The sequence below is a fragment of the Monodon monoceros genome, unplaced genomic scaffold, assembly GCF_005190385.1.
Source record: "Monodon monoceros isolate NGI ecotype Baffin Bay Population unplaced genomic scaffold, NGI_Narwhal_1 Super_Scaffold_14, whole genome shotgun sequence".
Classification (NCBI taxonomy): Eukaryota; Metazoa; Chordata; class Mammalia; order Artiodactyla; family Monodontidae; genus Monodon; species Monodon monoceros.
In genome coordinates this window covers 6,835,580-6,856,086 of record NW_021703770.1, presented here as the reverse complement: position 1 = coordinate 6,856,086, position 20,507 = coordinate 6,835,580, and the positions used below count along the sequence as shown (strand labels likewise).

At 50.7% G+C, this 20,507-nt stretch overlaps 1 protein-coding gene across 1 annotated transcript in view; it reads left to right on the top strand.

Moving 5' to 3' along the window:
- TG (thyroglobulin) overlaps window positions 1-20,507 on the top strand; it is a 242,803-nt gene that overhangs the window by 130,235 nt on the left and 92,061 nt on the right. The window contains exons 38-41 of the mRNA XM_029222959.1: window positions 2,643-2,862; window positions 4,455-4,548; window positions 7,052-7,211; window positions 15,641-15,843. Coding sequence (XP_029078792.1) covers window positions 2,643-2,862; window positions 4,455-4,548; window positions 7,052-7,211; window positions 15,641-15,843 — 677 coding nt within the window. The remainder of the gene's footprint in view (window positions 1-2,642; window positions 2,863-4,454; window positions 4,549-7,051; window positions 7,212-15,640; window positions 15,844-20,507) is intronic.

Below are 20,507 nucleotides of genomic sequence, written 5' to 3'. Positions count from 1 at the left end.
CAAGGCTTGTCTTCTCTCAGGACGTTTATGTCATTCAGTGAGTTAGACAGATTTCACCCATAGTGTAGCTAATCTGCATGGTAGTCCTGCTGAGAAATGCCTTCACTTCGAGGTCTGAGTTCTGTAAAACAAATCCGACTGCTTCTCTCCTAATTCTGTGTGTCTCAAATTCAATGTGAAATGCTCACTTTCCAGCAGAAGATGCACGCCCACATTTATCTACATAGATGTTATTTGTTTGCACCTAATATATACGTAGAGCTACAGATAACTTTCTTAATCCAGATAGTCACAGGGCCTAAATATGTGGGTATTCTGAAAAGAATCCACATTTCTGCAAAAGATTCCAAAGGGAGAAATGCACATCAAACGTTTTCCCCATGTTGGATCTCTTTCAGTCCGGGATTCACTGGGCAGCCTCTGGAGGGAGGCTTAAATACCACCATCTGTGGGAAAGCAGGCTTGCCTTCCCTCGAAATTCTTTAGCTTTTACATTTTCTGTCTTCGCTCCCTGCTTCAGATGCTGCCACATTGGTGAAATGTGGCTGTTTCCTGCAGAGCTGACCTCAGATGGTTTGCTACTTTAGCGCCCACAGTCCTGAATGCTGGCCGGAGAGCCTGTGATTTGCAATTGAAACAGGAAATCTTGTGAGAAGGAAAGAACCGTGGGAGTGAGAGCAGTCATGATTTGTGATCAAGGCCAGATTACAAATCGGCAACTGTTTCTTTCCATCCTGAGTTTCCATTTTGAGTTCTAACTCACATGCCAGTGTTTATGCAACAGAGAAGTTTTCACTCACTGTTTCCTTCCTTCCTTCCTTCCTTCCTTCCTTCCTCCCTTCCTCCCTCCTTCACTCCCTCCCTCTTTCCCATTCACTCATTCATGTGTTGATCTCCTGTCATTTGCCAGGCACTGGGCTTGGGACATGACAGGCATTGTGTTATTTATTCCTAACATCTTTGCATTGTAGGGACTGCTACTGTTCCTATTTTGCAGATGGGAAAATTGAGGATGAGAAGAATTATAGAGGTTTTCTAAAGTAGCTGGTCCATCACACAAAACACAGACCTGCTGGGCTCCTCAGACCATCCATTGTTTCCTCCTCACCACACTGACCCTCAGTGGCCTGGAAGTCATGAATGCGCATCACGCCAGGGAGTCTCGGCCCCGGCACCATTGACAACTGGGAGCAGAAGGCTCATTGTGGGGACCTATCTTCTCTACTGCAGGATGTTTAGCAGCTTCTCTGGCCTCTGCCCTATGAGATACCAGTAGCTAGTATCTCTCCCCAACGCTTATGACAACGAAAAGCGTCTCCAGACATTGTCAAATGCTTCCTGGGGTCAAAACCACCTCTAATTGAACCACTGCATGGTACCAAGCTTTTGAGGAATGGATAGACTTCCGCCTGTCTGTCTGTCTGCCTCCTCTCCCAGGCTCAACATGTTGGAAATAATGAGAGACCCCCCGCTTGACACACACACATAGACACACACACACACACACACAGACACAATCTCTTCACCAGTGTTGGTTTCCTCCGTGTAAGGCCCTAAGGCCTGTGGGGAACCAGGCACAGGCCTGTCTTAAGTCCCTGAAAATGGCATCTGGCCCTGAGCTGGGGCCCAACAGAAGTTTATTGAACCAATGAATGAATGTGAGAAATATAGTGGAGGGGATAAGATAGGGCTGAAGAAAGGCTGATAAGTGTCTGGAGGTTAGCACTACAGGGGGGGATGGAAGGCCCGTGGAGCACAGTGCAGGGTTCGGCAGCACCAGTGTGAACTCACAGACTGGGTGGGATCCAGACCTGCACAAAGGGGGATGCACACTGCAGACCTGGGCCGAGGCCTGGCCTTGACCGTTTGTGAACCTCTGACCCTGTGGTCAGAGTTGTGGCTCAGAAAAGTATAGCTTTGAATCCTACATCACTTTGAAGTCCTGACAGCTGCCCACCCCCAGACTCTAAACCTATTTCCTCACCAGTGAAATACAAGTACCGGGTCTGCAGTGCCTTAGCTGCAATTCTGAAATCCAAACACTCTAAGAGTCAGAAAAAAAAAATTTTTTTGTAAGTTTGTGGCAAACTCGTTTGGTGGCAATATCTGACCTGAAGTGACTGAAGAAATGATATTATGTGTTCATCCCTCTTAGTAGGAATAACCTATACATTTCATCCCAGAAGTAACTGGTGTGTCTGTTGATGGGTCTCAACTCCACACCCCCCTGGAGGATTGAACCTTGCCCGTTCTGTGCCCCTCTGTTCTTTTTAAAATCCAAATAATTCAGAATTGTGGTAACATCTGGCCCCAGGGTGCTAAGTCAGGGGCTGTGGGCCTGGGCTACCTCTCTGGGAAGAGCTTGAGATGGCTCATCTGGGGGAGGGATTGCTCAGTGCCTGGGGAAGATCAGGTGTCTTTGCTGGGTTTCTTTTCTTTTTTTTTTTTTTTTTTCCACATTGAACACTAACATGACTAGACTTAAGCTATTGGGGCCTGAATGAATAACTAACATTTTTTTTTTTTTTTAATGCAGAAAGCAGTGTTTGGGCTTTTAGATTTGTTTCTTAAAGTATATTCGGAATACCTGTGAATAGAGCACCAGCTGCTCTCTCTCTCTCTCTCTCTCTCCCCCCTCCCAGACGTCCCTCTGCTCGGCTTTGGAACATCTGCACCTTCTGTGACCATCACCACCCATGGCCAGCTGCTGGGCAGGTCCCAGGCCATCCAGGTGGGCACTTCGTGGAAGCAAGTGGACCAGTTCCTGGGAGTTCCGTATGCCACCCCACCCCTGGCGGGAAGCCGCTTCCGGGCTCCGGAGCCCTTGAACTGGACAGGGTCCTGGGATGCCACCAAGCCACGGTAAGGGTGGAGTGGAGTACATTTTGGGGGATGCCCAGGGTAGCCTTCTCCCATTCTAAGCCTTCAAAATGAGACTTGATAACAGAGCAGTGTGTTTGAATTTGAGCCATGCGTGGAGCAGGGGTTATATTTGTTAAGATGGTGTTGAGTGCTTTAACACATAAACTCCCACTTGTCGGTGACTTAACATTGTCTTGGTCCTGCACAATCCCTTTGGTGATGGAGGGGCAGGTGGGCTTTGCTCCATGCAGTAATGCGGGCACCCAGGCTCATGTGCCTTCTTCAGCACAGACCTTCGAAGGTTCCTTCTAGGAGCCTTCCTTGACTTTGCATCCAGGAAAGAGAGGCTGTGGAAGAGTCTGCAGGGGAGGTCTCCACGGCCACAGCTGCAGGTGGGGCGTGCATTCATCACGTGCCCCAGTGTGGCGGTGACCAGGACTCAGCCTCCCGGCCACTTCTGGCTTCAGTGGGGCTGAGAAGTAAGCAGAGAAGGAAAAACACATGAGCTAGTGAAAAAATAATTTAAAAGGACTTTGATTCCCCCAACAGGAACAATATTAAAAGGAATTTTCCAAAAAGGGGAAAAAAATGGAATATCTTATTTTCCTTCGTCATCAACTGCTTTCAATTTTGCCCATTCCCTCCCATGCATATACCACTGTAAAGAGTTGACAGATTGGATACGATTCTGTGATTTTTCTAAATTAAAGCATGTTCAGAGCGTCTGTGGAAAGAGCACCCATGTCTCCCTCTCCCATCCCCATGGCCTTTCCCCTTCCCACAGGGGTCCACAGCTCTGTCTCAAGGCAGCCGTATTCTCCCTGTCCATCGCTCCCATGGCTGGCTGCTGGGCAGGTCTACAGGCCTAGGGCCAGATAGAGGGATGGGCAGGAGGCTCTGGACTGCTCCAGGCAAGCAACAGTGGAGGCTTAAACTAGGACAGTGGCAGAAAGATGCAGAAAGTCATGAGTAAGTCTCCACCATTGGGCAACCAGAGAAACAAATATGGACTAATTAGAACACTTTAGCGTGTTAGGATACACCCATTTGACAGATGAGATGGTTGAGGCTTTTGAGTGGAGAGTAGTTGGAGAGCTAGGTTCATCAGAGCCCAGTGCTAACAAGGCCTGGGCGGGTAACCATCATGCCTCCATTAGATGTGTCCCAGATGCAGTCTCAGCTCTTATGCCAGGAGATGTTCCACTGGCACACTTGGACTCTGTACTGATGTAGAAAACCGGTTGGGACACCTCATCCCAGCAGGTCTGCTCACTTGGAGCCAGGAAGGGCCCAGGTTGCAGGTGACACACATTTTCCTCTTTATCTGGGCATCCTTCTCTCTGGGCCAGCCCTTTGTCCCTGTAGGATGTTCCTCAGGCCCGTGGTAGAGAGAGGGATGGGCATGCTGCTGTTTCCACCATTTACTCAGCAGTCCCTTTAACCATTTCCTGAAGCTGCCTAAATGCTGGTGGGCCGCCGGGCTTTAGGAATGGGGCCGTGGGCTCTGCCGCCGCTGATGGGAAGGGGGCTGGGACTTGTCGCTTTGGTTGTTTTCCCTGCAAGTCATGCCTTCTGTCTGTCTGTACTTGCAGGGCCAGTTGCTGGCAACCAGGCGCCAGGACGCCTTCGTCCCCCGGGGTCAGCGAGGACTGCCTGTATCTCAACGTGTTTGTCCCTCAGAACATGGTGAGTGCTGCAGCCCTGAAAACTATGTTTGCCCTGAAAACTGCCCCATTAGAAATCCCCAGGCCCAGAGCGGCCAGCACGGCCCGCCCTGCGCTCTCCTGGTGGGTTCTTGGCTTCCTGAGGCCTGAGTGGCTGAGAGCAAGCCTGGGTCCCCCACGGCCTCACCTGATCTCCCGCACGGGAGCATGTGCGTGGCTATCCGGCTCCGGCCCTCTAAGAAGTATTCATAAAGCGCCCGTCACAGGAGGGGCTGTTCTCAGTGGGAGGAGCAGAAATAAACAGATAAGCAGATAAATATTGGACAACTGTGGTATTGATATGCTTGTGAAGAAAAACACAGCAGGGGAGGAGACGGAGTGGCAGGAGGAGTGAGGTAGGTGGTGATCAGGAGGGCGCGCCTGAGCAGGGGTGCGGACGAGGCGGGGTGAGAGCCACGCGAGCAGGTGAGGGCCAGCCGCTGATGCAGGGCCCCCTGCAGGGCCGTGGGCTGGGGGAGTGTGGACCTGGATCAAACTAATCCGCAAATGAGGAAACCAGCGGCTCTTCTTGGAGAGACCCTTGGAGAGACCCACCTAGCGGGTATTTCTTTCCATGTGGTCTCTCATTCGAGGCAGTTCTAGAGGGTGAGGTTTGGGAGGTGACCCTGACTTTGGTTAGGTCCTACTTTGAAGGCTGTATCTGCCTAGGTAGCAGCTATGATCCTGATGTTGAGTGTTTGAGTTTCCTGTTTGGGGGGAAGGGTCGGAGCTCATGAGAGAAAACAGAACTGAAGAGCCTCAGGAAACATGAGTTTCTGGTGACGCCAACCCTGTACTGACAGATCCCATGGTACATGTGACTGGGCCACCGCTTCCTGGTCCCCTAGTTTACCAGCAGTGAGAGGCGGTGTACTTTGGAGGCTTGGTCACAGCAGGCTGACCTGAGTAAGCTTTGGAACAAGGGCGCCTAAATGTGTAGGCCCTCCTGGGCTGCATGAATGGAAGAATTCTCTCTTGCTCGCATGCTACTCAGTAAAAATAACTCAGGGTACTTTGAGGAGGGGATACAGGGCCTGTCCCTGACCTCTCTGGTGGCCCACAGCAAATGAAACCAAGGCCACCTGAGCTGGCCCTTTTCTATGGCATTTAAAAGGCCTCCTATTGGAAGAATCAACAAGCCCACCAAGTGGTGACACCTACGAGAAGGAGTGTCCCAGAGGGAGGGAGGGGGCTGGGGTCAGAATTCTGCTCAGTCCCTTCCTCTCTGTAGATGTTTCAAGAAGCCACTTCACTGCTCTGAGCCTCTGTTTTCACACCTGTAGAATGGGGGTGCTTAGAGTCATCTACCTTGTGAGGCGGAAGCTCTAATCAGACGTTCTAGGTGAGCACACTTAGCACGGCACCCACCCGGGCAGGTCCTTGGTCAGTTTTTGCTGTTGGTGTCGGAGCCCAGGGCACATGGAGTAGAGAAGTCACAGCCCAGGGATTCAGGGCCTGAGTGAGCGAGAGCCACCTGGGGCCTTGCATTCACCATGGCCTGGGGCAGGGTGTCAGATCCCCTAGACGGAACACAATATTCTGATAGGAAGGGGTCAACCTGGGTTCAGATCCCAGCTCTGCTACTCGTAGCCATGTGACCTGAGGCAGGCTATTTAACACCAGCAAGCCTCTGCTTCCTCATTGGTAAAATGGGAGTAACGACAACACGCCAACCTCACGGAGCTGTTTGAGGACTGAATAAATGGCACACGCCAATAGTCAGCATGGTGCCTGGCGCTCAGTCACGCTAAACAAAGGTGGCTCTGTGTTAACAAGATGGGGCTCCAGGCACGGTGACCAAACTCAAGGACTCCCCAAGGAGGACACAGAACCGTCTTCCAGAGTAAACGTGGGCCAGGAGCTGGGCTGCTAGGAGACCACGTGGCTGCATGGGACAGGTCCCCGGCTCACTTGGCAGCGTGGGCAACGTGTCTTCACTTTTTATGGTGCTCTGGGTCCTCATCCGGGAGGTGGGTTTTGCTCCTTTGCTCAGTCTGCTCTATCAAAGTACCACAGACTGGGAGGCTGAAACTACAGAAGGGTGTTTTCTCATGATTTTGAAAGCCAGAAGTCCAAGATCAAAATGTCTACAGGGTTGTTTCCTTCCAAGGCCACTCTCCTTGGCTTGTAGATGGTCATCTTCTCCTCCCTGTGTCTCCACAGGCCTCTCCTCTGTGTGCATCTGTGTCTAAATTTCTTCTCTGTATGAGGACGCCAGTCCTATTGGATTAGGGCCATCTCATTACAGGACTTGTCTCCAAACACAGTCACAGTCTGAGGCAGCCAGGGTTAGGGCTTCAAGATGTGAATTTGGGGGGCACACAATTCAGCCCCTAACTGAGGCTAAGTATGCCTACAGGGCAGAGGTGAAGGAAGAGTCACGCGTCACCTCACAGTTTGGCACCTGCATGGGGAAGGTGCCCTCACCAAGCTCTGGGGGGTGAGAGTGGCCGCCTGGAGCTCCCACATTTCTCCAATCCCTACAGGCCCCCAACGTGTCTGTGCTGGTGTTCTTCCACAACGCCGCAGAGGGCAGGGCCAGCGGGGGCCAGCCGGCCGTGGACGGCTCCTTCTTGGCTGCTGTTGGCAACCTCATCGTGGTCACTGCCAGCTACCGAGTGGGTGTCTTTGGCTTCCTGAGTTCTGGTGAGTTGCTGGCGTTGGTGGGGACCGCTGACCTCCTGAGCCGGTTGTGTTCTCTGTGTGCGTTTAGTCCTTTCTTCCCCAAGGCCCATCCTTCCCAGCTGGCTGCCCTCCTCCAGCCTGCTGAGCAGGGAGTGGTATGACCAGTGCGTTCACGAGACCCTCCAGCCATGCTGATGCCCGTAGATGAGAGTCACAGTTACTACTGATCACACTTATCACGTATCTGAAGCTGTTCCAAGTACATGTTTTATCTTGTGATGTATCTGTGTGTGCGCGTGTGTGTACCGAGACCCCAGAGGGCTAGACCCTTGCTCAAGCTCACGTGGTCAGTAAGGAGCAGAGCCAGGATTCATCACCAGGGTTGACCTGCCCTGGAGACTCTAAGGCGTGGATTAGAGCTCTTGGGCCCTCAGGAAGCCATTTACTGGAGTGAGGGCTGCATAGACAATGATTTCTGATTCCCCTCGAATTCCAGCATCACTTGTCAATATCCGGCCTGTCCCCTTTCCAGTCACAGATGCCTTTATCACTCTGGTTATGCCCTCCACCTTCTCCACCAGCCCACAGGGCAGAATTGAGGCTTGGACCAATCCCAGCGTCATCCACCCATGTCTCTTCCTCCATCTCCCCACCCCCCCACCCCAACCCCCAGTGGTAGGGCAGTTGTTTGACAGGCAGACATGGCAGAGGGCAGACACGCTGGTCTGGGAATCTGAAGAGCCAAGGGTTGTCTGTGTGACCTTGGATAAAACCCTTCCTTTCTCCAAGTCTCAGTTTTCTCCTCTGTAAAATGGGAATAATTTTACCCAACTTCCAAAGTCACTGTGAGGCTCCAGTGATATGCTACATGTGAAGGGACTTTAGAGGCTGTGATGGGCTTTAGGAGTCCTCAGGGACAGGCACCTAGCAGCATCTCTGTTCTCCGGGGATCTCATTTAAGACCTGGAATGTCTTGCCTGCTGAGTATGGCTGGGTGGGTGGGAGGTAGCCTGGCGGGAGTGACGGACTCCTCTAGAATGTGGCCGAGTGGAGCAGGCGTCCTGCGTGAGCAGAAGCCAGGCAGTGCTGGGGAATGAGGGCTGGGTGGACCACGTGGCAGGAGGCCTTGAGTGTCATAAAGAAGATTCTTCGTCTGCACAACAAACATGAAACAGGCAACAAGTTAAGGCAACATGCGACCAGGTGCCAATGAGGGGAATGTGGATGATGACCAGATTCCAGACTTTCCTTCAGGGGTGCGGGGGCAGCTGCTGGAGCACTGAACGCCCTGCCTGGGTTTTCTTTCCTCTTTTCAAACACACGACTGACAATCTGTTAAATCAGGAGCTCCTTTCTCTAAAGAGATGGTGAAACTCACAACCCAGCCTGTGGGACCCACTCAGGTGGAGCTTTTCACAGACACGGCTGACTCTGGCTCAGAGCGTTTCCAGACACAAGAGAGCGAATTTCCCTATGCCATCCCTCCGTGAGGGGGCGGGGATTATGATTTCATGGGCTGTGATCTTATGGAGAATTCTGTGGGCTTCCTGGAAGGGAAACTCATTTCTGCTGCCGGTGAGGCAGAGACCGGGGTTGGAACTCTTCCAGAACACCCACACCTTCTCACTCCTGACTTGCAACACTGCCTGTTCCTTGTGCTTAAAGCAAAGCTGTCAGCAAGAGAGGAGAGTTACCCTCACCCAGCGTCCATCTCTACCAGACATCTTTCCTGGGTGACGTCATTTCAGTCTCCAGGCACCTCTGCGAGGTCAGCCCTGTGCGGTCATGTCATAGAGGAAACGACGAGGCTCAGAGAGGTTAAGGGACTTTATGCCCCGCAGCCGTGAGTTAAATTTAATGTCACACTGGGCGTTGAATCCCGTGGATGAAACACTAAGAGAAATGGTAGCTTGCTCCCTCGATGTTTTCGGTTTTATTGTTGTTGTTGTTGTTGTTTTTGCAACTTTCACAGTCTCTTTTAATTCAGGACAGTTTTAAAATATCTTTAACATATAACTTGAGTGTTCAAGGAAATAGGGAAAGGAGAAAAATGTTAACTTAGTTGTTTCACAAATATAATCTCTTTTAAAACTGAAAAAAACCCCAGCTATCTAAAGTTGACATGTCTGGAAAAGTTATCTGTGCCACTCCCTCTCCCCCCCAAAGAAAAGAAAACTCCTCAAAGAGAATTGCTTCCCCTTAAAGTTGCACATTTAAAACTGGGGTTCCAGGAGTTTCCATGGTGTTTGCCTTCCTGTTTACGTGTGTTGTCTGTGTAAGGGTCCTCTCAAGAATTTGTGGTGTTTGTTCTATTTCTTAAGCTGGGGGGTGGGTTAATGTGTTTGCTTTTTTCTCATGCTTTATATATCGTGCTTATATAACATATATGATATATGATTCATGTAAGGGTAAGCTATTTTTTAAAAAGTGGGGATATATATATACGTATAACTGATTCACTTTGCTGTACAGCAGAAACTAATGTGATACTGTAAAGCAACTATACTCCAATAAAAATTAATTAAAAAAAAATAAATGTAGGAGACAGGGGATACAGAGGAAGAAAGAAGAAAGAACAATACTTAGCAGTTAATGTTAAAGATTGAGAATAGGTATCATTTTAAAAAATAGTTTACTCTCCCTTGGTGTCTAGAAATGCCCTACAGATTCCTCATTCTTCTGTGTACAGAGAGGATCAGTGTTTTTTGGGGTTTTTTTTTTTGTTGTTGTTTGTTTGTTTGTTTTTTTGCGGTATGCGGGTCTCTCACTGCTGTGGCCTCTCCCGTTGCGGAGCACAGGCTCCGGACACGCAGGCTCAGCGGCCATGGCTCACAGGCCCAGCCGCTCCGCGGCATGTGGGATCTTCCCGGACCGGGGCACGAACCCGTGTCCCCTGCATCGGCAGGCGGACTCTCAACCACTGCGCCACCAGGGAAGCCCAGGATCAGTGTTTTAATTCATTTAGGCTCAGGCAGCTTTTCTTTGCTTTATTCTGGAGACCTCCTGGTACTTCCCACATTCCAGAGCTTTAGCATCTCTTACCTGGAGCTCCTTGCAGTTCAGCCCCTAGGGGAGCCATCAGTCAATCAAGAAACTGAGACCCAGAGAGTGGCCGCCAGGGCCGGTGGGTGGAGGGGCAGCAGCACTAGGACACACACACAGGCTCCTGGCTGCAGACGACCACCTCCCGCCAGACACTGAGCATCCCACGGCAAGGTTCCAGGTGGAGAAGGTGTGCACTCACAGCAGAGGGAGAAAAGAGCAGGTGTGCGATTCAGCTAAGCCCCCAATAAACTTCCAACACAAATACATCATCCCTTTCCCATTAAAAAAAATATATAGGGAATTCCTTGGCGGTCCAGTGGTTAGGACTCGGTGCTTTCACTGCCGAGGGCACAGGTTCAATCCCTGGTCGGGGAACTAAGATCCCACAAGATGAGTGATGCAGCCAAAAAAGAAAAGAAAAGCATACATATATGTAATAGATTTCATTATTTAGATGATTTTAAATTTACAGAATAATTTGAGCATAAATTACAGAGTTCCCATATGCCGCGTCCTCCCCGCCTCATTTTCCCCTGTTAAGGTCCCGCATTGGTGCCACACATTTGTTACACTCCATGAGCCCATAGTGGTATGTTAGTATTGACTAAAGTCCATACTCTACAGCAGGGCTCACTCTTTGTGTTGTACATTCTGTGGGTTTTGACAAACATATCATGACGCGTGTCCACCAATTATACAGAATAGTTTCACCGCCCGCCCTGAGACTTGCCTGAGCTCCACCTACTCATCCCTCCTCCTTTCCATTTTAAATAATTGGAAACTGTGGTTCAGGACAGGTCTGGAAAGAGCTGGGTGACTTCAAGTGCCAGCCCCAGACTGGTGTCCTGCACAGTGCACAGGATTTGCACCCGAGAAGAGCAAGGTCCAGGAGCAGCTCCTAGCTCTATGCGGCTCAGGGGCTCTGGGCGGGTCCCTCGGTCCCTCCCTCAGCGTCCCATCCCATCCCAGGCTGCCCGTCTCTCAGGAGATCAAGCATGTGAAGGCAAACACCGGGAACCTTGCTGGCACCTTGCAGGGGCTCCCGGGGGCTAATGCCCCTTTCCTTTCCCTGGCAGGGCCTCTCCAAGCCAGGGCTCTGCTGCAGCCATGTCCCGGCCCTGCATCTGGCCACCAGCAACTGCAGCCCCTGGCATTTACTGAGTTAGGCCAAGCTGCTGCTTCATGTACATCGTCTCATGTGATAAATGTGTGCAGCATCTGTTGTTGTAGCCCAGAGTGAAGATAATCCCCCAAGAGCTCCAGACTCCAGAGGCACATTAAGAAAGGGATGGGAGGAAGCTGAAAACAGCAGCTCATGCCAGGCCTGCGGCCGACTAGACAAACTCATGTTCTCTGCGAGAAACCCAGCAGTACTTAAAAGGAGCACGATTCCTGATGAAGAGCAATTGGGAAGGAAGTGAGGGGGTTGGTGATGGGCCAGGGAGGCCCTCTCCCAGCCTGGACCCTGCCGGTGGGACAGACCCCAGGGCCGTGGGGCACAGTGATTATCCTTCTCTCTCTGGCAAAGCAATGCAGCAAGGGCAACCCGGGCCAGTGGCGTGCAGGGTCAGAGGAGCGGGTCGGCCATGGCTCGCGGGGTGTGGGAGCAGAGGAAGTGGGCTTTGGCTAGGGAGATAGACTGAAGGCCAGACACGTAACACACCCATCACCCCGTCATCCCTGGGGTGCTTGGAGCCTCCCCTCTGAGGGGGTCTGCTCACCATCCTAACCAGAAAAACAGGCACAGAGTCCTGCCCCCATCACAGGTGTAATTTTTGCTACTAAAGACAAGGCAGACCGTGCAAGGGGCACCTGTGAGATAATGCTGGGACCTAAACCTGTTTCATTTTATTTAAGAAAAACCAAACAAATTCCAGAGTGCTTTATGCCAGGCATTGCACTGTTCTGTTCCTTTTACGGATATTAACAAATTCAATCATCATAACAACTATTGAGGTTGGTACTATTATTATTCCATTTTACAGATGGGGAAAGTCAAGTCACATTAAGTAACTTGTCCAGGGCCCCGCACAGCTAGTAGGTGTTGGAGTGGGACCTGTGCCCGGCTCGTCTGGCTCCATACCCTGCCTGCTAAGCCCACACACCATGATGCCTTCTATTGATGGCCATCAACAAGAGCTGGGGGAGAACCCGCTGTGAGCCCAGCTAAGGAGCTTTAGAGGGACAGATGAAGAAATCAAATGAGATAGCAAGAGCCGGTTAGACAGTGAGGGAACAGTCGAATGTTTGCTGGTGTGTTCTGACCAGAGAGGTGGGAGCATGGAGCTGGGGGGCCGTCAGGGCGGCGTGAGGCAGATGGGGAGGAGCGCCGTCACACTGTCCGGACACCTTCCACTCACACCCGTCTCCCTCCTGGACTGTACACGCCTGGCCAGCAGAGAGCAGCCCTGTCCAGTTTCACACCCCCAGCAGCACTGCACGCTATGTGTTTGTGGCGAGGCTGAGCCAGGTGAGACGGAGTCCCAGAGGATAAAGAGAATGGAGCTCAACCAAGGCCAGACTGCAGGGCAATGAACACAGGTGATGAGCAGACGCCGATGGCTGGACAAGGGCAGGTGTTAGAAAGTGAAGGGACCCAGACTGTTCAGATGGGCTGAAGTCAATCTTAGAGGAGCTGAAAAGCCAGGAAGGAGTTAGACTTGATGCGGCAGGAATGAGGGAGTTATGAAGGCTTCTGAGCAGAGAAAGTTCCATAAATAGAGTACTTAAATTTTTTAATGAAAATAACACAGTGCCTTGCACACCATAGATTTTTTGGACAAATGTTTGTTGAATTGTATTGAATGTTAGGACAAAGAGCTCTGAGTGTGCATTGGATTTAAGTGCCAACTTGATCTCAAATTTGCTTCTTGCACCTCAACAGACTCTTTCCCTCTCAAGTCTCAGGTTCCACCAGGGGAGGAAAGGGTTGAATTAGACCATCTCAGAGCAGCTAGGTGGCTGCTTTGTGTGCACGTCCCGGAGGGCGTCTGCTTCGAGGGCCAGGATCTTGTCTATCTTGCTCTCTGCACTACCCAGCACAGCGCCTGGCATGAGGTGAAGCCCAGTTCGGACTTGCCTCCTGAATGCACCCTCATCTCTGACATCCTAGGGGTCTGTAGACCCCAGAATGTCAGCATTGTAAGTGGGAAGCTGGTACATGGGGAGTGAGAGTCAGGGACAGTGGCGTCCCTCCCTGTTGTCACTAGAAATGCAGGCCGTGGGCGTCACTTCCCAGACTGGGTCCTGCTCGGCTGGTGCCCGGCTTTCCTGCCCTCCCTCAGACCTTGGAAACAAAAGCACTCATCCTAACCAATGGAATGTGCATGTAATCCAGAAAAGTCCGCAGAGAGGATGGTGCCAATGGCTTCACTAAACCCAGAACATGAGAAATGCATTTGAAGAAATTCTGAGTGTCTCCCCAGCTGGAAGAGTAATTCGTACCGTTATGTCCACTGAGCTGGTGTCCTCGTCAGCTTTGTGAACACCAGTTTGGGGAATCGGACGCAAGGTCTTTCTGTTTTTCTATTTGGGAATATGGGTTCTTTCTGATAGTTTTTCACTTGACGTTGAATCGTGTTCATAATAACTGTAGTCATTTCATTTACCTAACATTTCATAAGGACCTACTCTGTGCTTCTGGTTTTCATGGCGGGTAGAGTCTAGCAGGGAAGCCAGTGGTGACAAATATTTTGAAATGGGCCCCTCACTTCCCCTGAGGGCTGCCTATGAGTTGACGGTGTAGCTAGGACTCGGAGGATGACTGGGCCAGAGGAGGGAGTTGGAGGAGGTCAAGGGGAGAGGGCACAGCTCTGGGTGGAGGAAATCACATGTGCAAGCACAGGCATGGGGGAGGGCGGGGCTGGTGTGTTTGAGCCTCTGAGGGGAAGCCTGGCTGGTTGCAGCACAGGACCGCGGGCAGACAAAGGGAGACACGGCCTGACAGATGGATGGCCCGGTCCCGGCGGGCTTTGAATGTGATAGAAGAACTGAAGTGTCCTAAGGACGATGGGATGAGAGGGGAGATTTTACATAGGACGGGGCAGGGTGTGCGTGTGCGTGTGTCAGAGAGAGAGAAAATCAAGATTCTAAGTTTAGAAGACCACTCTAGATGCGCCATGGAGAATTCACTGTAGGGAGGAATGTGTGGATACAGGAGGCCAAGGAGAAGCGTGGAGGAAAGGGGGTGGCGGTCAGTGGCGGGAGAGCCTGCAGCAGCTGGGGAGGAGGGGGACACGGCCGAAGGAGGAGTCGGGGAGACCCCCGCGAGGCCGTGCAGGAGCAGGGTGGGCGGTGCCGCACTTGAAGGAGAAGGTAAGAAACTCTGCCGAGGCCGCCGGTGGGAGCGCTCAGGAGACTTAGAATCAATTCCCTTTGGGGCTGAATGGACTTGAGGTGCCTGTGAGACAGCCTCCTGGGGGAACTCGAGGGGCCCAGGCCTGGGGGAGTGCCCTGGGCTGCGGACACAGTCCCGAGAGTCGTCGGCAAATAGGCGGTGGTTGGAGCCACGGGTTCTGCTGGCGTTTCCTGGAAAGAAGCCAGAGACGAAGGGCATGAACCTCGGCTCAAACCAGAGCGGGCCTGGTGTTTCAGGGCAGTTAGCGGTGTAGACTGATAAGAAGAGCCGTTGAATTCAGAGGACGCCGGAAGGGCCTGGGCACGGCATGCCCCAGATGCCAAGGGGAAGAGCATGTGTTGGCTATATGGTTTCTTTGTATCTGAATCATTCGATTTAAAAAAACATGCTGAGCTTTTGATACATATTTACTGAATTCTATGAATAAAAGAGGGATGGACTCAACTGAGTGCTGCATATGTGGTCATATACATGACTGTAGTCAAAAGATGTGTGCTTTGGAAACAAGCAACAGGATCAAATGACAATCAACAACAAACAAACAATGTAAGAAACTTGAATCGCAGCTCTGCCGCTGTTGCGAAGGTCATGGAAGGTAGTGGGAAGAGGTGGGACGGAGAGTCTCAGCCGGGCCTGGTCATCATTGGGGGGCAGGAGACACGGAGAGTGGGGGGAGATGGGGGGCCGGAAATTCAGCTCCTTCTTGTCGGATGCGCCAAGCCTGGGGTCTGAATGTGCAATGCCTCTCATCTGAGAAGCCGCCCTCCTCACGGGCAGTGGGGGGGAGATGGGGTGGCCGTGGCCCACAGAGGTGGAGGGACATGTCTGCAGTCTCCTAGCTGAAGCGAGAATCCGGGCTGGGTGGGCCTGGTTCCGGAGCCCAGGCTCTTCCCACTGCCCCACTATGTTGGGAAACCACAGTCCAGACCTATGTGGGCAGGAGCCCAGGCCCCCCACCGGCACCCCGTGCCTGGCTTACACAACACGAGGATGGTTACATCCCAGGTTGCAGAATCGCGGAGTGCTGAAGGCTTTCCTCTTTCTGAAGGGTCCGGCGAGTTGAGCGGCAACTGGGGGCTGCTGGACCAGGTGGTGGCTCTGACCTGGGTGCAGACCCACATCGGAGCGTTTGGTGGGGACCCTCAGCGCGTGACACTGGCAGCAGACCGTGGCGGAGCCGACGTGGCCAGCGTCCACCTTCTAACCACCAGGGCCACAGACTCCAGACTCTTCCGGAGAGCCGTGCTGATGGTGAGTTGCCTGCTCTGCCTTCAGTCTTGCTGAAGGTGGTCCCTCCTTGCCCCAGTTGGCTTCAATTGCTTGGACTTGCTTTGTCCTTTGTTCTGAGTGGGTGTCCTGCCCATGGCCATCTTTCCGTGTTCATGTGAGCCAGGATGCTGCAGGGCTCCCCTGACTGCTGTCCACTCACATCTAAAATGTTAATAATTCTAGACGGGGAAGAGTTTCTATTTCCTGGGAGTTCCTTCTTAGGGTTTAATAGCAATTAAAGCAGTGGAGGGCAGCTGGATCTGTTACAGAGCAACAAAGGTTTGGCCAACTTTGTTGCTGACTGGTGAGTGAAGGCAAAGAATAGAACATAACACTCAGGATTCCACTGGATGGTCTGAAGTACCTGCTGAGTGATGATGGTGATGGTGATGATGGGATGACGATGGTGTTGATGATGGTGATGATGGTGATGGTGTTGATGATGGTGATGGTGATGTTGGTGATGGTGATGTTGGTGATGATGGTGATGGTGATGATGGTGATGATGGTGATGATGGTGATGGTGATGGTGATGGTGATGATGGTGATGGTGATGATGGTGATGATGGTGATGATGGTGACGATGGTGATGGTGATGATGGTGATGGTGATGATGGTGATGGTGACATGAGAATGTTGATAGTGATGAAATAATTATGATGGAGGAAACAACCTATTGACCACAGCATATGCTCTGATGGCTATTGTGTCACTGATGAGCTTCTAATGTTATTGAGCGTCCAACTGGTGCCAGGTGCTGTGCTCATTTTTGGAAGTGCCATGCTAAATAATGCATGACCTCGTTCTCAGGAAGCTCGTAGTTTACTGGAGAAGGAGGTGACAAACATTTAAAGCAGATATTTAAAAGAGCATCTTAGAGCAGCTCAGAGAGACACTCCCAACCAACTCAGGGGAAAAAGGGAATGTCCCAGAATGCCTCCTGAGAGAGACTGTGCCAGCTGATGTTGAAGGCTGTGTAGGCACGTAACCAGAGTCCTGGCACCAAGGGAAAGTTTGGCTCTTTGCTGGGGTCTGCCCATCATGCGGTGCAGCTGGAGGACCGGGTCTGCGTGGACAGTGGTGTGGAGGCAGAGAGCAGCCAGCCTGCAGTAAACGCCTCGGGTGTTATCCTGAGTGCATGGGAGCCTTCAGCGTCTTTTGTGTGTTGCTGGTTTGGTTTCCCGTTTTAACCAGTACTAAGTGTACAATTCACTGGTATTGAGTACATTACAATGTAGTGCAACCATCAGCATGAATTGTCACCAGTACTTTTTCATCGTCCTAAACAGAGACTCTGTACCTATCAAATACTAACTCCCCATTCTCCTTTCCTCCCAGCCCCTGGCAACTGCTACTCTACTTTCTGTGTCTGTGAATTTGCCCACTCTAATATGAATTTACCTCATGTTAGTGGAATCCTAGAAGATCTGTCCTTTTGTAACTGGCTTATTTCACTTAGCATAGTGTCCTCAAGCTTCATCCATGTTGTAGCATGCGTCGGAATTTCATTCCTTTTTAGAGCTGAATGATATTCCATTGTATGTGTACAGCACATTTTGTTTATCCATTCGTCTATTGATTGATGTTTGGGTTGCTTCCCCCTTTTGGCTACTGGAAATAGTGCTGCTATGAACACTGTCGTGCCATCAAAGGGTTTTAGGCAGGTGGGAAACTTGCTTAGACTCGCCTTCAGGAAGACTTCTCTTAGAGCTCGGCGGAGGATGCGTGTAAGAGGGGCAGTGCTGGAGGAAGAGAAAGCAACGAGGAGACTACTAAGTGACACAAAGGAAGGTACGAAGGAGGACCACTGAGGCCAGTGCCATGGACCTGCTGGCGATTCTAAGGCCATCAAACCACATCTAGCTCTCTCCAGCCTTCCCAGGATCCAAACCTGTGATCATAAGCAGGGTGGAGAAGTGTCACTGTTTGGGCACAGCAGAGGCGGGATCAACATCATTGCTGTCCCTGCCAAGGAGCAGGGCCTCCTGCCACTTCATCTCTCCCCTTCATCCACGGGAGCCTTCTAGTACTCCTTGAAGGGTCCCTGCACTAGTTCCTGCCTCTTACTGGTAGTTTCCTGTGCGTGGATTCCTTTTCTCCCATCTTCCTCTTTGCCCTCCCTACTCGTCTTTCAGGGGCTACTTCCAGACTTTCCAGCCTCGAACCAGGCCCTCTTCCTATGGCTGATGCCATCTGTAAATCTCGTACGGCCTCTCTCCTGCTTCCCCACTGGTACATAATTACTCCTACTGCCATGTATGTTTCTCTTACAAGACTGTCATCTCCAGGATAGCCGGGGATGCCTGGCTCTCCACAGAACCCGGGGCACCCAGCACTGCTGTCTGAGGGTCGATGCTCCGTGATTAACATCCGGGCAGTAAAGGAGCTCATGAACCTGGGAGGGGGGGTTGTCAAGGGACCCACCGGCTAGTCCACTTCTCGCCTTCCCACCTCTTTCTTGTGTTTCTCGTCCTTTGCTTCAGGTTTTCTTCAATCTGTCCCTTCATGCTTGGTGCATCTGAGTGTCAGGGGGCCTGAGCACAAACATCTTTCAGTTCCTGGTATTGAAAGCAGACCTTCCTTTGAGTTGATCCTGAAGGGCTGCGTTGATTCCCCCAGGGCCTGCTCAGAAGCCAGACACTGAGTGGGACCCAGAGGACACCAAAAATACCTTCCAGTGCACCCAGAAGGCAGAATTTTCCTTTTGAAAGTTGTGGAGGGTTTCAATGTTTAGGGAATTTCAAAAACTAATCTGTTTTAACAAATGGTAGTGTATTTAAAAATAATCCCTCCATCTGTTTTAGTCATGTAGAGGTAGCCTTTACAACTGCTCCCTGCAGTTTGGGGGGATGCATGTGAAATTATTTGGAAAGGAGAGAATTAAAATACTTCAAGATATTAGCAGTTCTTCAATGTGCTCTCTACCAACAGATGTTTGGGGGAATGAATGTGAGTTGGTGCTATATTCTTGGATAAAATCTTCAGTCTTTCTACAAATCTTGGGACCAGAACTGTTGAAATTTGGATGAAACAGACTCCTGTGATAATTAATAACTTATATTTATTTGTTTAGCATGTTTGGGACCATAAGTCACTTCGAATATATTACCTCATAGATTCCTCACATTAATTTGCCAGGGACATTTATTTTATTTCTAATCTAGACAAAAGAAAGCCAAGGCTCAGAGATGTTTAGTGACCTGCTAAAGAACACACAGTAAAGAAGGAGCTGCACTAGGGGTTGGAACCTGAAGCCAAATCCTGTGTTCTTCTACACTGTGAGGCTCCTTCTCCAAGAGCCTGTGACTCATTCGGGGTCTCAGTGTGTCAGAGGAAGAGTGCAGGCCTAGGGTCAGACAAGCCTGAATTAAGATGCTGGCCTTGGGCGAAACACTTTACCACTGCCTTCTTCATGGATAAAATAGGTGTGATTAATTCTGTCTCCCATGGGCTCACGCAGTCGCGATATAAGGCTTGTAAAGTGCCCTGCACACTGTGGGAACTCAAGGAACCCGAGCTCCCCCATGTCCCATGCCAAGCGAAGGCAACTCCAGGCAAAAGCAGATCCTGAGTGTTTCACCTGCCCTGGGGGCCAAATTGAAAAAGGAAGATGGGAGCCATATTGCAAGCCTGAATTCTGTGGCGCTGACCCCTTGGCCAGTTTTAAGAGAAGGCAGAGGAGGTCATGTCCTCTGTGCTGTGATTCTCAGGACCCAGAAGAAATTTCCATTGCTTTCCTTTGACATTACCCCAATTCTGCATTCCTCTGAGTGAACTCCAGGCCTCAGAAACTGGCCTCAAGCTAAATTTTCCGGTCTCCTTTCCCACATGAGCCCTACAGTCAAGGCTCAGCAGCTCTGCCACCATTCCTAGAAAATGCTGTGCCTTCCTCTAGATCTTTCCAGGCTCTTCTGTGGTCAGCACATGCTGTTTTCCACCTGGAAAATCACTCCACCCTTCAGGGCTCAGCAGAATTGGGCCTCTAAGGCTTTCTCCAGCTCTGAAACAGAAAGATCTCACGGTGGGGAAGAGACTTCTACTTAGTGATTTTTAGGAATTCCGACTTGTTTTCCATGCTTGTTAATTTTTCTAACACATCTTATTCCATTTCTACTGTGACTCGGTGCTTGATTGGGTACGTGATTTATGCTCTTAGTAGCACTTAGTACGGCCTTAGCACTTAGCTCAGCTCCTGGCTCAAAGAGGGCACCTGAGACCATGCTGAGTCCATTAAACCAGCAGTGGTGGAGAGCAGGGGATGCTGGCTTGGGCCCAGAGCACTGATTTTTCCTGTTTTCATACAGACCTCCCAGTGGGAACCCTCGCCCCATTGCTTCCCTTAATCAAAACTGGCCTAGCTATTCACAGGCTTTGATGCTTCCATATATTTTCTAGAATAAGTTTACGGATTTTTAAAAATATTCCTGATGGGAATTGGATTGTAGTTTCATGTAATTTTTCAAATCATTTCAGAAAAATATCTATGTTTTTAGGATGTTAGTTCTTATATCCATGGATCAGTTTAACCCCATAACCAGGAACATAGTATTTTTGTCTCCTTACGTCTTCTCATAGAGTTTTGAACTTTTCTCCATAAAAGTTTTGCGAAGTTATCTTGAGGCGAGACCCTACGTAAATGGTTTCGT